We start from the raw sequence: 16,028 nt of genomic DNA on the forward strand, positions 1-16,028 counted from the left end.
TCACAAGATCTGAAACAAAACAGCACTTCACTTCGGATCTGGGCAAGATCAGTCCTCTTCCTCCTCCTCCTCCAGCTTCCCTTCGCAGCAGCGCTTAAGAGGAGCCTTCAGATCGCCGGCTCCCCCCCCCCCGGTCTTCTCTCCCTGCCTGCCTGCCTTTCACAGCCCTCCCCAGACTTGGAGGGGGGGAAGAGAAGAGGCTTCGCTGCTGCAACTGATTAAAGGCTGCGCCGGGTAGTTCCTTCCTTGCTTCGCTTTCTCCGGAGACCAGAAAGGAGAGTGGGTGGGGGGGAGGGGGGGCTTTCCCCAGGCATCGATTTCAACCTGCCCAGGTGGTGATTTTGCAGCAACAGATACATTTTTTTTGGCGCCCCCCCAAAAAAAGAAAGTTGTGTGTGTGTGGTTTTTTTTTGGGGGGGGGGTCAACCCAGATGATGGGACTTTTTTCTCCTCCTGGCTCTTGGCAAGCCTTGCGGGTGCTGGCCTGGACTTTCCCCCTAGTGACACTGGCTTCGTTCGCGGACGAGACCTTAGAGAGGGTGGCCAAATCCGAAGGCTACTGCAGCCGGATCCTGCGAGCCCAGGGCACGAGGCGAGAGGGATATAATGAATTCAGCCTCCGCGTGGAAGGCGATCCGGAATTCTACAAGCCCGGAAACAGTTACAGGGGTAAGTCTTGGCGCTGGGCAGAGCCAGTACCGGGGAACTCCAAAGGGGCTCCTCCTGCGTGCACTTGCGGGGCTTGCTCGGGGATGCTGGTCTAGGTAAACAAGAGAGCGTCACTTCTTCGCGTTGATCCTCTCTCTCTCTCTCTCTCCCCCCCATCCCTTTGGCTGCTATTTTGCTCCCTTGTTCCATGATACGGCATCATTTAGTTTTTATTTCTCACCTTAATTATCCCCCCCCTTCTCTCCACTTAGTGCTGCGATTGGAAATTAGTTCACTTGGCCAAGGAGACTCAAGGAACCGCGAATGGGCTTGCTCTGAAACGGAATGTGAATCGTTAGCATTTGGGCATGGAAAGCTGCTGAAGCCATCAGCTTCTCCCCATTTTCCACTCTTGTTCCTTTTCTACCCCTCCCCCCCAACCCCAGCATGAGAGGTGCCAGGGTTCAAACCTGCTGCTTGAAAGTTGGTGTCATGAAAATGTACTCTGTTTGTGCTCAGGAGCACTCTTTTTGTTGCCACTTCTTATAGGCTAGGGTGAGCTCTGGTACTGCAAACACATTCTGGGGGGGGGGGGGCTATGTTCCAGTGAGTGCTGTTCCAAATGAAACCCCTTCTCTCCCCCCCCCCATGGTTCAAGAACAGGAAGAACAAAACAAAAAATACAATTGGGGTAGGAAAAAGGTAACCCCTGAAGGTAGGAGTTTTTTGCGTGAACTATCCCAGAGTGTTAAGCTGGAATTTCCTATGCTCTTCTCCTCCTGTTTCCTTAACAGGTGAAACAGCTAGGAATCCCCTGTCCAGGGACAACATCAGAAGGAGTTTTGAAATAAGTGTGTTCAGCTTCCCTGTCTTGGACTCTTAAACATTTATTTGTAAAATACTTTGGGAAAATGCACCCCGTAACAAAGTAACAGAACTCACATGAACCTGCTAAGTGGGTGGAAGCCACGAGGAAGTGGGCAGTAGATGGCAAGAGCTTTTACCACCTTCCAGGCTACCCTCCACACCACTCCAACAATGTAAATTAAGGAGTCTTTCTCTCCTTGGAACCACATTCCGATTGACATGGGATTCTGAGCTGCTCTCTCCTATTGTATTTCCGATCAAGAAAGAAACATCTTGAATGTTGTGGTTCTTGAAAGATAGAACCTTCTTTCAATTGTAAAAATCCCTACGGGGATTTAAATCGCCTGCCTATGTAAACCGCCTTGAATAAAGTCTTGAACAAAGACCAAGAAAGGCGGTATATAAATACCTGTATTATTATTATTATTATTATTATTATTATTATTATTATTATTCCTAAGAAACTATTCATTCCTAGGAAACAGACTCTACAATGGTGATTTGCCACTTCTATGTGGTAAACAGCATTTGGCTGTTTCATAGCTGAAAGGGAAATGGATTGAATAAAATAAACAAAAGAAAGTTGGTACAGTGTGTGAAAAAAACCCTCTAATTCTAAATGAACACATGACCAGTTATGGGCCTGTCAACATTCTTGTAAATGTTTGAAAATTACTTCCAGTGAAAAGTCCTGGGCATTGCTTTAGTTGCCAAGTGGGTATCTCCCCCCTTCTTGGAATTGGAAGAGAAAACAGACATTCAAATAAACTTCCAATGCAAACTTGAAGAAAATATGGCATTTTTGCCTGCAAAACTTAATCAAATAATCTTTGTCACATATTTCCTAGTGGTAAAAGTTTTCCGATTTGGATCCCTGGCTAGTTAGAGAATATGACATCAGAAATGGAGCACATATTGTGACTTTCAAAGTTAAATCCTTCCAGAACCTCCTAAAACTTCACCAGATGGGAGGAGCATGAGAAAATGTTGTAAGTGTAACTTTATGTTTCCTACAGCAGTTTAATGTTATCACTTTGTTTTATTTTTATTAACTGTCACAAGAGTTTTACAAGTCTCTCTCATGCAACAGGGAATGACATCACACCAAGTCTGGAAGCATTTTTTTTCCCCTAGGCTCATTTTTAAAAAATGTGATCCTATTAGAAAATAGTTGTCTTATCTGCACAAAATCTATGTCAGAAGAAAAGCTGATTAATTAAAGGCATTCTGAGGCTTTGCTGCCTACAGATTATCAGGAAACAAGACACATTCTGCAAGAGATGTATGAGAAAGACAATTGAGTTATAGTCAAAAAATTCAGCAAATGATGTTAACAGAGACTGAGAGCATGAATGGAAAAATCCTGATGCCAAATCCTGGAGGCACAGTTCCTGGTGTGTTTTTGCCTCTGTGTGGGTTTTCAATAGAAGGGACCACCACTCTGGAGCTTGAAACTGTTCTTCAAACAGCACAGGCATGAGGAAGATCCCCCTCCACAACTGCACTTTCTTGGGGATCTTGTTCAGCTGGCCTGGCAAACATTTGTTTTTAGATTAGTGGGGTGTGATCACTGTGAACTAGGGAAGGTGGATTCACACTTCTTTGTGCAAAGAGAGGCATCTATATGTGGGTTCATTCTTTAGCTACCCTTTAGCATATTAGCCACACAGTCACTTTTGCATGTGCCAAGTGATTATTTTGTCAGTTCCCATGCTGCAGGATTTGTATGGCAACTGTACTTGTTGAAAGGCTTCACCATGTACTTATCTCCTTGCAAGCAGTTGTTCAGAAAGTAGTACGAATATGTGCTGTTTGGTTTATGTCTGGTGGTTCCACCCAGTTTCTGCCACTTGGTATTTAGAAAAACTGCCATGTGGTTGAAAAACTAATCATGCACAATAAATCAGCCATCAGTGTGATGTTATGACCCTGGTTCCATCTGAGCAGAATTAATTTTTTGAAGATTTTTTCCTGTCCTGTAAAACGAACTCCAGGAAATATATTCTCCAAATTTCTCAAACACATCTGCACTACAGACTTCAATTTGTTGAACTGTCCTTTCTTCTCCAGAGTGATCAAGTTCTGTGAGGGTGCTGGGGATACTGAACAAAGAATTCTTAACTCTTTTACAAAATATCATTTCCCAGGATTCTAGGAGGAGGTCATGATAGGTAACGTGGTATAAATTTGATATACTTGTAGCGTATGCCATGACGCTATATCTGTAGTAATAACACTTGCCCTTTAAAGTGGTACAATACAGGTGGAACCTTGGTATCCACTGATTTGACTCACCACTGATACCGAGGCCCACTTTAAATTTCTTGTAACAAGGGGGGAAAAAAGCACCAAAAACAATTTCCTACCTTCACACTGTTAAATAATTATAATTTCATTCCATTTGATTCCATTATTCATCTAGTGGCTGAATGCAGAATAGTGCTTATATAGAATGTATTCTGGGATGACAATAGAGAAGCAAGAAACCTGGAAGTGGGTCTTTAAAGTCATTTTTCAACTGATTTGGTATCCACTGACTTTTTTATCCACTGGGGGTTCTGGAATGGAACCTCAGGTTACAATCCTATCCACACTTACTTGGGAGCAAGCTCCATTGACTATAATGGGATTTATTTCTGAATAGACATGCATAGGATTGGGCTGCCAGTGGAGAATGAGGCATGACCTGTACTATTCTTCTACCACCTTCTTCAGAGGAATGGGTAGATTAGAACTAAGATAAGTATTTTGGTTATACTTCCTATCTCTTTCTGGGCATCATCCTAAAAGAGTTATCTTGGACCTAGTCAACCCAAGCCACAGAAATGAGGTACTAAAATTCTAAAATACATAGTGCACTGGACTACTTTGGATTGCTGGTAAATGATGACATTTTGTGATAGGCATTACCGCTGCTACCAGTACTGAGGGTTCATAAGTTGGCCTGGCCAAGTGAGCCCTCTGGTGGATGTGGGCTCTTGGCCAGTACCCTGATGATGCCACCCCTGTGTGAGTCTAAAGCAGTCAATGAATCTACAAGCTGTATTTAACTCTCAATTGCATTTTTACTTCCTGAAACAAAGTTGGGCACTCTTTCAGTTCTGTTTCAGAGGAAGGTGGAGGAAGTGGTTGTCAGCTCTTTGAGTTTTCTTTGTCAACCTCAAGAGTGTAGGTGTTTTCTTAACACTTCAAGTGACAGAACTTCAAGGCTCTTAGCAGCTATTTAGAAATATATTTTTGTTATTATGATTGTAGATAAAAGCACTAAAGTGTGGCAGAGGATTGTTCGGCTCACAAGAAATCACAAGAAATTTAACTTGCTTTTAAAAACAATTTCTTGATTTTAAACTCCCCCCCCCCAACACAATTTCTGCACTTTGTCCGGTTTTATAGTACTGCCAATTCATGATGGTGCCAAGTTCTAGAACAAGAGGAAAGAGTGTATTATGCTTCATCCTGATCTTTCAGCATTTAGATATTTTGAACTTTGACTGAGACCTCTTTCATATGCATCTTTAGTCACGTGGCAATCATTTCTCCATGGCTTGATATGACATGAGTGTGAATGACTTACAGCCCAATCCTATTCTGCTAGCACTGCCTTATGGCAGTTGTGAAAGGCATTCCAGCAGTGTGCGGGGTCACATGCTGCTGGAATGCCAGCCTTCCTGCATGAACCAGAGGATCCACCCAGACCCACTGAAGTAGGTAGGATGATGGGAGGGGTGGGGTAGGGGAGGCAGAACAAGGAGGGGGATGGCAGAATAAGGTGGTGATGGGGCGGGGGATGGGCAGATCAGCTCCAGGAAGGCAGTGGGTTTGGCAGCACTGGCAGCCACCAAATCCTAGTCTCCTTCCTGAACTTGAACCTGCAACCTTTGTTCACATGGATCTGCACCAATGAATTTGCTAGGTCAGGTCCAAGTAGACCCCTCCAGATTGCGGAGGCTTAACCAAAGGAGACCTCTGCACCTGCCCCTGGGGGAGGGGGTTAACCATTGTATTGGGCTGTTAGCCACATATGTGAGCTTAACCGCAAGGCTGTTTCCTTTGCAATGTGCAATTTCCTTTGCATACTAAAAAGGAAAGTGCCAAGTGGGAAAGATGTTTGCAAAGATGTAACCTACCCATGTGGTTACGTCATTTATATGTGACCCCAGTTCCATGGGACTACACTGCAGGCAGCCGCTACCACATGGCTGTAGGACTGTGTGTGGAAAAGATACAATGTCTAGCCACTCAAACACTGGGTAGCACCACCAGATTTGGCTTATATTGCCTTTATATTTAGCATTCTTTCTAAAATTCATCTCCAGCTTTGCTAATGCAAGAGCTTCTTCAACATTTCTTTCTTCAATCTAAGAGCCCTGTGAGCTCTGAATAGTGTTATAGACAAATATGACTGGTTTTTAGACTTTAAAAGGGAACTGTTCTCATTATTTCCTAATCCTCAAAGGCCTTTGGAGCCCCAGCGCATGAACAAGCCTTGACTTCATCATCTTATCTGAAAATACTTCTTCCCACCTTCAGAATGAAAAAATGCCTTGCAAAGATAAACTGGGCTTTGTCCAAGGTCAGAAATACCTTGTCTAATATCCAGCCTGAGTAAGAGTTATGTGCAACTCACAAGTCTGAACACAACATTTTTGAACATACACTGGTCCTAATAAAAGACATTATTTCACTTATGTGAAGTCTTTAAATACTTCAGTCTTTAATACTTCAGTCTTCAAACACAAGCTCCTGGCATTAGTCTTGCTTACCTTTCTTGAAGCTTTGCAGGCTTCCTAGGTGGGAGAATGCTAGGACTATGCTAGGACTATGCTAGGGAGAATGCTAAGGTCTCTGAACATTTCTTAAGGAAAAGCTGAAGAACATTATAAAGGAAAAGTACACGTGATCTGGAGTGTAGCATCCATGTTAATTCAGATCTGCTCAACTTTTGAGCCACCACACCAAAAAGCCTCTCAGTTCTATTGAGTGTTGGTCTTGATAAACCTCATGCCTTAAACTACAGAAACGTGAAGGCTGTCAAACACTTGACAGACCACCTTACACGCCTGGCAAGCTTCATTTTGCCTGGTGGACTGTAAATTGGGCTGCACTTTCTTTCCTCTATTCCCTTGGTGACAAAGAAACAGTAATGGAGAGGATGCTGACTTCACCCCCTTGCCATGATTGTTTGTTTGTACAGGGCCTCCCCAGGAATCACTGGTGGTGACACTTCTATAGTATCAATAGTCCATGTTGGAAAAAGCTGGTCAGTTCCATCTTTTCATGTAGCACAGTGGTTCACAAACTTTTTTGAATGGCAGCTGCCATGAGCTATGGGGCCACTGGCTGTGGCTCCCCATTAGGGCCTCAGTCATATACACTGTATAGGGTATATAGGGCAGAGTACTTTAGGTGAGGATTCCGTGGCTCCCCTGGCTGGTTTCTGTGGCTTCCCAGGGAGCCATGGCTCATAGCATATGGGAACCATTGATGTAGCAGAATACATGCAACCAACAGTCACAAGATGGCAACCATAAGATGGGATTTCCATAGGAGAAAGAGAACACCAATGGACTTTGCTAACTGGGCAAAGAGGTGCTTTTAAAGTGGTGCTCTTCTTATGTTTAGCAGAGGGAGAACAACTGTTCTTAATGGTAATAGTTTTTCAAAAGTTATTATGCGGGAGAATAATGCTCTTAGAAATAATAATTGGCAAATCTTTGCAAGCTTGAGTGCTTGGTATTAGTTGGACTGCAGTTTCAGGGTGGTTACAAACTAGTGTGATATGATACAAGAATACACGGATGGAAAGAATAATAGCTAATTCCAAACCAGATCATAATCATGAATCATAATTTTTAAAAGAATGTACTGGTGTTTTAAAATGCAGAAGCCTTTCAATATAAAATGCTGTGGCAGTTTGGTTTTGTGCTTTTAGTATTCATGTATTCAAATTTTTCTCTATAACCAGGAGGACTTTAGAGGGAAGGGCTAATAATAACTAGGAGGCTCATGTAATCGAATGATGCTGGCAGTTTACACCTTAAGCAAGATGATAAAATTAAGAGATATGTCATATAAATCATGAGCATTAACTGATGGCCTGAATCATTCATGAAAGAAAATATTAAAGAAGATACACATCTTAGAAATGAATAGAATTGGGCAATTTTGAGTTATTGATTAAAAATTAGACTAGAGAAATACATTTTAACTGATCCTTCCAGCAGACGAACATCCACTCTCTTCCTTTGTAAAGTTCTTTAGGTCCTTAAAGAAAAATGTTTCCTGCCAGCAGCTTAGTTAACCACTGTACAATCCGTTTGCATAGGATTTCCAAGTAATTTTGTCCACAGGAAACACTATATTTTTCTAAACTGAATTTTTTTTTAATCTTACCACCCACCACCCACTTTTAACTAATTTTGTTAATTGGTGTTGCATTTTAGTTTTGTACTGACCTCTTCTGAGAAAGTAATATGAAAACTGGAGCTCATAGTTCAGTAGATGGTATAAGCATCTAGGGAGAGAGATTCGTTCCCTTCTGCAATGCACTTCATGACACTTTGCCTTTCCCAGTATTAGCAAGTTCTACTGTGGCTTTGTTGCCTAAAGGAATAAAGCATTTATCTATCTAGCTATGATCTTGTTGCATTTGTCAGAGAGAGGAAAAAATGTGCATTCCACTAAACAAGAAGGGGTGGAAATGGATTGTGACTTAATGAGTCGCTGGCAGTACACACCCTTTCTGATTGAGAAGCTCTTTAGCATTTTGAGACTGTAACAGCGCAATCCTGTCTTGTGCTGGAACAGGCAGGCCGAGAGGCTTGCACTGTATCCAGCGCGTGATAGAGCGCCAAAGTGCCTCAGCTGGAGGTAAGGGGAGACTCTTCCCCTTACCCTCGGGTAAGCCACTGCAGGCCCTATGGGTCTCCTCAAACTTGCGCCACCTCAGGAGGTGGCACAAGTCTGAGGAGAGTGGAGCAGCTTGAAGTCACTCTGCGCTGCTTGGGAACGGGTGTTGGGATCTGGCATAAAAGCTGGGTCCTAGGCCTGCTCCCCGCCTGCTCGCCCCCAGGACTGCGCTCCACCAATCCTCCCCCCGCCCCAGAAAGCCTCCCTCGCTCCTCCTCCCCGCCCACCCCAGACCCTTGCATCAGCCGACCTCAGCTGATGTAAGGCTGAATAGCAGAGTTGGTGTGGAGGCTGGATGCAGCCTCTGTGGGCTGGCATGTGTCCTTGCGCCAGCCCAGTCGATTCATGAGGAGGTGCAAACGTGCTTTACGGCATGTTTGCGACCCTCCTGTGCTGGCGTAGGGGACTTGCGCCGGCCCAAGGGCAACTCAGGATTGTTTCCTGAGTGCCCAATCCTATCCAATTTTCCAGTGCCAGTGCAGTTGTGCCAATGGGGCATGCATTGTATCCTGTGGTGGGAATCGGTCACAGAGGCATCCTTAAGTTATGGGAACATTTGTTCCCTTCCTTGGGGTTGCATTGTGGCTGCACTGGTGCTGGAAAATTGGATAGGAGTGGACCCTAACTTGTTTTCATTTAATATCATTTTATTTTTTTTATAGCTATTAGTTTTTAAATACATAAATGTTTCTCACTTTGACATGTGATGGTCATGAATCTGGTCAGTTGTGGGCAACTTGAAAGAGCTCTGATAGCTCTGGGGATGAGGTACTTCAAGATGAAATTGCATGCAACTCTGATCAAGATCAAATGACGCTGGCTGGCAAGTCAGTTTAGAGCTAACTACTTAAGTAACTCTCCTCACCTGACTAATGCCTTTGTCCACTGAGTAGTCTCTTGATTTATAGACTTGTCTAGCTTTCGGGAAAGCAAGCAAGTATCCATCTGCTTGGCATCCGAAAAGATAAAGACATCCTTTAGTACAGGGGTGGCCAACCTTTCTCACAGATGACATGCTGCACCTGCTGAAATTCCCTCCACTACACATTTGCTAGAGGTCCAGGAGCCCTAATATTGAAAGGTTGGCCACCCCTGCCTTAGAAATTGGGGCAAACTTTTCTAAGTTATTTGTGCCAGTACGGAGAGCAGATTGTGACTGTTAATCATACCCACGTTGGAAAATTTTGACTGACATTATCATCAGGGCAATTTCTGCTTGATTGGGATTTGAATTTCAAGACAACACTATACACTGGAACTGTCTGACTTTCAATATTAAGCTACTCCCAATGCCTGAAAAAGGATGTGCTAACTTTTGTACATTATCACTGGTGAAAACTATTGCCAATTATGTGATTGGATTTCATTGTGTTCTGTTGTTTCCACATGGGGTTGTATCCAAAGAAAGTTTGTCATGACTGATCACCTCTGAAATCAATGAGCCAAAATAGCGGTGACTAACCTAAGCCAATTAATTTCAATGGGGCATCATCATGATTACTTTTACTTTGGATAAAACCCAGTCAATTGAACCAACACTTGTGCTGTCTTCAAAGCTAACCACAAAGATATACGTTACATGTTTTATCTTCAAGGAGGTTATTTCTACATAGAAAAGAAAGTATAAATTGGCTGCTGAGTTGAATGGATTGTGGCTTGGGACCAACTTCTAAGGGAGGAATGCTTAAAAATATACAGTAAAAGTTGTGAAATGTGTTGCTCAATACTTGCCTTCTTATCTAGCACAAAATGATTGTCCTAATTTAATTCAGACAGAAACTGAGAGTTGATGTGGTGAATCAGAACATGTTATAGTGCTCAAAAGGGCAAGCAGAAGGACTAGGGTTACCAGATACAATAGAGAACGGAGTGCCTGTACCTTTAACCATTGTGTAGAAGAGGGAACTTTGGCAGGTGCAGCTCAACATGGAAAGGTTCAAAAAGCTGCACCTGCCAAAATTCCTTCTTCTATTCAATGGTTAAAGGTATAGGCCGTCTACTGTATCTAGTCACACTGGGAAGGGCTTTGATTGTCCTGAACACAGGAGACTCCCTCCTAAAATGGAACCTAGATGTAGGGGAGCTGAAAGTGCAGGTTCACCTCTCCTTCCCTCTTCCAAGCTCTGTTTTTGTCAAGTTCAAAGGAGAAGAAAAAAGTTACCTCATTATGGCTGGTTAGTAGTAGAGAGTTTTTTGTTTTTAATTTGGTTGCAACACCTAGATTATAGAACAAGGAGAAGTCTGGATTGTGTCTACTGTAGAGTGAGCTTTGCATCTCTCCACCTTTGCTCTTCTAACATACATTTTTATTTATTTATTTAAGATATTTCTATTCCATACTTTCCCCCCCCCCCCATTAGGGAGGTATGCAAGGAATACAAGTTGCGCAAGGTGCACACGTGCCTACCTCTAAATCCAGCAATATTGCCTTTCTTCACACGTTTTAGACAGGATTCTAATTATTAAAATATAATTATAAAAAATAATATAATATAAATATTAAAAACAAATATAATTTCTAACGTTTGAAAAAAAGATGAGAGGAAGGTTTGCTATCTAAGAAATGGATTAAGTAATTCTGGGGCTTTATGTCAAGTCTAAAAGGCCTCGTACCATAACACCGATGTGCGATATGTTGGCAACCTTCAGTCTCGAAAGACTATGGTATCGCGCTCTGAATGGTGGTTCTGGCACAGCGTCTAGTGTGGCTAAAAAGGCCGATTTGGGAGTGACAATTCCTTCCACACCGGGAGCAAGTGCAGTCTGTCCCTGGTCTGTCTCCCTGGCTATGGGCCTTCCTTCTTTGCCTCTTTGCCTCAGCCTGTTGGCCAAGTGTCTCTTCAAACTGGGAAAGGCCATGCTGCACAGCCTGCCTCCAAGCGGGCCACTCAGAGGCCAGGGTTTCCCACCTGTTGAGGTCCACTCCTAAGGCCTTCAGATCCCTATTGCATATGTCCTTGTATCGCAGCTGTGGTCTACCTGTAGGGCGCTTTCCTTGCACGAGTTCTCCATAGAGGAGATCCTTTGGGATCCGGCCATCATCCATTCTCACAACATGACCGAGCCAATGCAGGCATCTCTGTTTCAGCAGTGCATACATGCTAGGGATTCCAGCTTGTTCCAGGACTGTGTTGTTGGGAACTTTGTCCTGCCAGGTGATGCCGAGGATGCATTGGAGGCAGCGAATGTGGAAAGCGTTCAGTTTACAAAAAAATAGTTGATTTTTCTAGTAGAAGGGACAAAAAATAGAAATATGAAAGCTTGATATTTGCATATATTAATAGGCAAAGGTACAAGGAAAAACTCATTAAACATAAAGAACTTGCACTAAGCCTATTTGCATTATGAAGTACTTTTTAGCAGATTATGTAAAACTAGAAACCCTCATATTTAGAGGCTCTTCACAGTTTGAGGCCCTAAGCTGAAGCTTACTTAGCTCTGCATCAGGTTGACCGGGGTGTGTGTGTGTGTGTGAGACAAGCTGCTGTATTCTTCTCTAGCTTCACTGGGCCATTGCCTGCACAGTTACTTGGAGACTTAAAAAAGGTGCTCCAGGGAGCTTTGGGGGGCTACAGCTGTGCACATTTACCTGGGAGTAAGACCTAAAGAATTCAGTGGGGCTTACTTTTGAGTAGACATGCACAGGATTTTGCTGTATGAAAACTATTGGAAATGGAGGAGGGAAACTGAGGCTGCAATCCTATCTACACTAACTTGGGTGTAAATTCCATTGGCTAAAATGGTACTTAGGCATAGGATTGGGCTCTGAGAATTCTTCCCCAGCTTAGATTTTGGTCAAGACAAACACTGCCATAGAGGGAGCAGTTCTTAAATCAAGAGGGAGGGAGTTCCATAAAGTGGGTGCCACAACTGAAAAGGCCGTTTCTTGCCACTGCACCTCGCACCTCCCTAGGCAGTGCAAAAGTGCTTTCTCCAATGACCTGAGGAGACAAGCCGGATTGTACAGAAGTAGGCGGTCCTTCAAATACCCTGCTCCAAGCTGTATTGGGAAATAAATATGGAAAAGACTAATTTTAAAATTAAAAAATATATTTGTTTAGACTCTAGAGCAGTAGTTCTTGAACTTACTAGTGCCCCCACAGCCTCTTCTTACCAGCTCAGCCAGATGCCACCATCTTGGATCACAAAAAATCTTGCACAATCCTAGATGGTGGCATCCAAAACTTATGAGCATATTCCAAGAGGATGCCACCTGAAAGAGCTAGCAGGAGGTGCCAGCTGGGACATCCCGCGGTGCCTCTGTGAGTTTGCTGCAGGACTCTATGATGTCACAATGTACCTTTTGGGAACCATTGGCTTAGAGGGTTATTTTTCAAGAGGCCTCTTACAACCCCATGCACACTTACCTGGGAGCAAGCCCTACTGAACACAATGAGACTTACTTCTGAGTATACATGTTTAATCTTAAACCAAATTATCATGTGCTTTGTTTGTTTTTTTATGATTTTTTTAAATTAAACAATTCCAACAATTCCAAGAATTCATGCACTTATAGTGCAACGTGTATAGAAATTCACAGCTATCCGTCGATGGCTTCTGAAGTGACTGTAACTAGGAAAAAGACCTTGGAGAGTCACAGCTGACTTTTGAAATATGAAAAGTAATACTGCAGGTAGGGAAGATTAGGAAAGTGATGAAAAATGTTAAGTCTGCAGAAGCATAAGTCTGTGGGGAGTCTGCCATTTAGAACATCTTACTGGCAAATGAGAGAGAGAGAGAGAGAGAGAGAGAGAGAGAGAGAGAGAGAGAGTATACAGAAAGTGTACCTAAAATAATCTGTGTATAAAGTATGTAGTCAGTGAAGTATTTCAGTGGGCAAAATGACTGTTGCTGAATAGGTGCTCCAGCTGACACTAGCAGCCTATGCCCACATCGGGAACCCATGGCACCTTCTCAGAACCAAAAGATAAGGGCAGAAATTCCCCACCTCCCTTTGATAGTTATGCAGGGCGCCTGCTGTTTTGCTGAGTGAGCAGCCTCACTACCGCTCAACAGAATCCATCCAAAAGCCAAGCATGATGAGCTTTCATTGGTTTCTGAGGGATGGAATTAAATCAAGCCCTTAAGTACTCTGGGGAAGTCAGTGACACCTAGAACTATTTCTAGAGTGAATTAGGTCTGATCACTTTTTGGAAGTTAGAGCTAGTGCCGTGTAGTGTGGCAAAGGTAGCTTCCATTGTGTTTTGTCCAGAATGGACAGCATTTGTTCATTCAGCTTTTACAGAGAATCCAAAAAATGTTGGGTGGAGAAGGAGACAGCCTCAACTCTCTTTTCACCCCAGCTCTGTGGCAGCACTTAGGATTCTGTCTCCTCCAGAGTGTATTGCCAGTGTATTGCCACAGTTGCTCAGTTCTGAAGGGAGTGAACTCTCAGTGGTGAGGGCCTCTCACTGTGGAACCTCAGGGCTGTGATACTCCCTGTGAATGGAGGGGCAACAGCAATGTGCCCCTTACCTAAACAATATTTACAGCTGCCACTGCCCCCCTCCATCACCCTTGGCTCTTTGACAAAAATAGAGGAAAGCAGAAGTTTCCCCCCCTCCACGGTGCTTGACCTCTTGGCCTACCAAGTTCCACAAGGATCAAGGCTGGATCAGTTGCAGTCTTTGACTGCTGCCTCCTTATTGAAGGAGTGCTTCTGTTTTCCTTTGTGCAGCCTAATTCAGGCATCCCAGGGTACCACATCTGTATGGGGATTGCCCTGCTTGACATCCCTCCAGCCCCAGCTTCTGCCTTACCCTTCTAGAAGGGAAAAGTGGGAAAAGAAGAAGAGAGAGCAGCAGTGTATTCACCCTGCTGGGAACATAAAACCAACCTTCCTCTCTAGTTCACTGACTCCAGCTCAACATTTGGGCACAGCGGCACAGTCCAGCCTCTGGAGTAGCAGCACTGGGTTGTCAACAGCTTCACCATCCCGTTTGTCCTCCAAGGTGAGAGCAAGCAAGACCATCCAGGTGCATCAAAATCTCCTTTCGACTCATTACTAGCAGGATTGTAATGCAAGTGCAGTGCCGTCATTAAAAAGATGAACTACAGTGCAGAGAAGGCTACAAACAGCACTTTGTTGGGAGTAAAACATTTACTTTGCAGGGAGTAGATTCCATTGTACTGAACAGGAGTTACTTTGCAGTAAGTAGACTTTGCACCACAATCCAGTGTATGTCAGAACTAAGTCCCATTGAGGTTATTGGAGCTTACTCCCAGGCACGTGTGTATAGGATTGTAGCCATAGAATCTGCCCACAGAGATGAGCATTGTGGGATAGAAATGGGAAACATAACTGTATTAATGTGCTGTATGGAACCAACATTTTAATTCTGCATTCAACCACTTACAGAAGAGCAGCACTTCATTTGCGCTGAAAAGTCCAGGGTAGACCAGACCAAAGAGTCTGAGCTATGAACCAGTTCAAACCTCACCTCTCATGAATAAGTGACCTTTGGCAAATCATTCTTTGCTGAAAGATGGGGATAAAAACCTGGCCTACTTTACAGGGTTGTTGCAAGATGTAACGAGAAAAAATATGTGAAGCAGAATACTTTAACCTACAAAAACATTACGTACTGCAGTATCATCAAATGACAACTCATTTTCTCTGAATTCTAACACTCAACATATAGGTATCTCAGATGCTCATTGCTTACACCTGCTCTTTAGAGGTGGATAATCACTACTTGCCACTTACTCTAAAAATGAGCTCCTCGGACCAACATTACCTTTCTAACATCAGCATTTCTAACACTCACCCAAGTTTTCCAGCTATCACACAGTTCTGCGAGTAAAGTGGTGGTCACCCAGTTCTGCGCATAAACAATGACATGCCAGGCGCTTCTTCATAGTTGACGTGGATGTCAGTTTTTCCACCATGAGTCACATTTTATTTTCATTTGCTGGGCTATTTCGTGTTTGTCTTCAGCTACGTTTATTTAAAGTCAGCATCAAATAGGAACTTTTTAGAGACTAACTTTTTTAGAGACTACCGCGCAAGCGTTTGGAGGTGGTAACCTGCTCCTTCAGCTGCCAGAACTGCTCGCAGCCAGCGATACAAAGCAGTTAACAGAATGTTTTCATTCGCTAAGCCTTATTCCGAAAAGGACAGTCACCTATTCTGAAAATGACATGGGAGAACAAGGAGCATATAATGATGAATTAGTCACCAAGGCTGCAAATTTAAACACAGTAGGAAGAAAGTCTCTTTGAACTTAGTACGTCTTAATTCTCAGTAAACATGCACAGGATTGTGCTGTAAAACTTTAAAACAAATGAAGAACCTATAATCCATATTTAGGCCCTGGTTTATACAATCTAATCTCTGTATTCATTCCGATGCCTCCTAATTCTCCGTCTGTTTATAATAGTGGTTTCCAGCCTTTAAGAGACTGCGGACCACTGACGCCAAAATTAGGAATTGTCGGGGACCACATGCATCCTCCTACCCCCGCACACAAAAAATACATTTAAATTTGCAATGCAGGCAGTCCTCATTATCCATAGGGGTTCCATTTCCGGAACCCCTACAGATAATAACCTTATAAGGTTGTTATAACCTGCGGTTCCCCCCCCCCCAAACCCGACCGGAGCTG

At 43.4% G+C, this 16,028-nt stretch overlaps 1 protein-coding gene across 2 annotated transcripts in view; it reads left to right on the forward strand.

Moving 5' to 3' along the window:
• The first annotated feature begins 336 nt into the window (after positions 1 to 336).
• Positions 337 to 16,028, forward strand: part of SPON1 (spondin 1) — a 333,204-nt gene continuing 317,512 nt past the window's right edge. For both annotated transcript variants that reach the window (XM_066633015.1, XM_066633016.1), the window contains exon 1: positions 337 to 669. In XM_066633015.1, coding sequence (XP_066489112.1) covers positions 432 to 669 — 238 coding nt within the window. In that variant the 5' untranslated portion in view covers positions 337 to 431. The remainder of the gene's footprint in view (positions 670 to 16,028) is intronic.

This window comes from Tiliqua scincoides, chromosome 1 (genome assembly GCF_035046505.1).
Source record: "Tiliqua scincoides isolate rTilSci1 chromosome 1, rTilSci1.hap2, whole genome shotgun sequence".
NCBI classification, from domain to species: Eukaryota; Metazoa; Chordata; class Lepidosauria; order Squamata; family Scincidae; genus Tiliqua; species Tiliqua scincoides.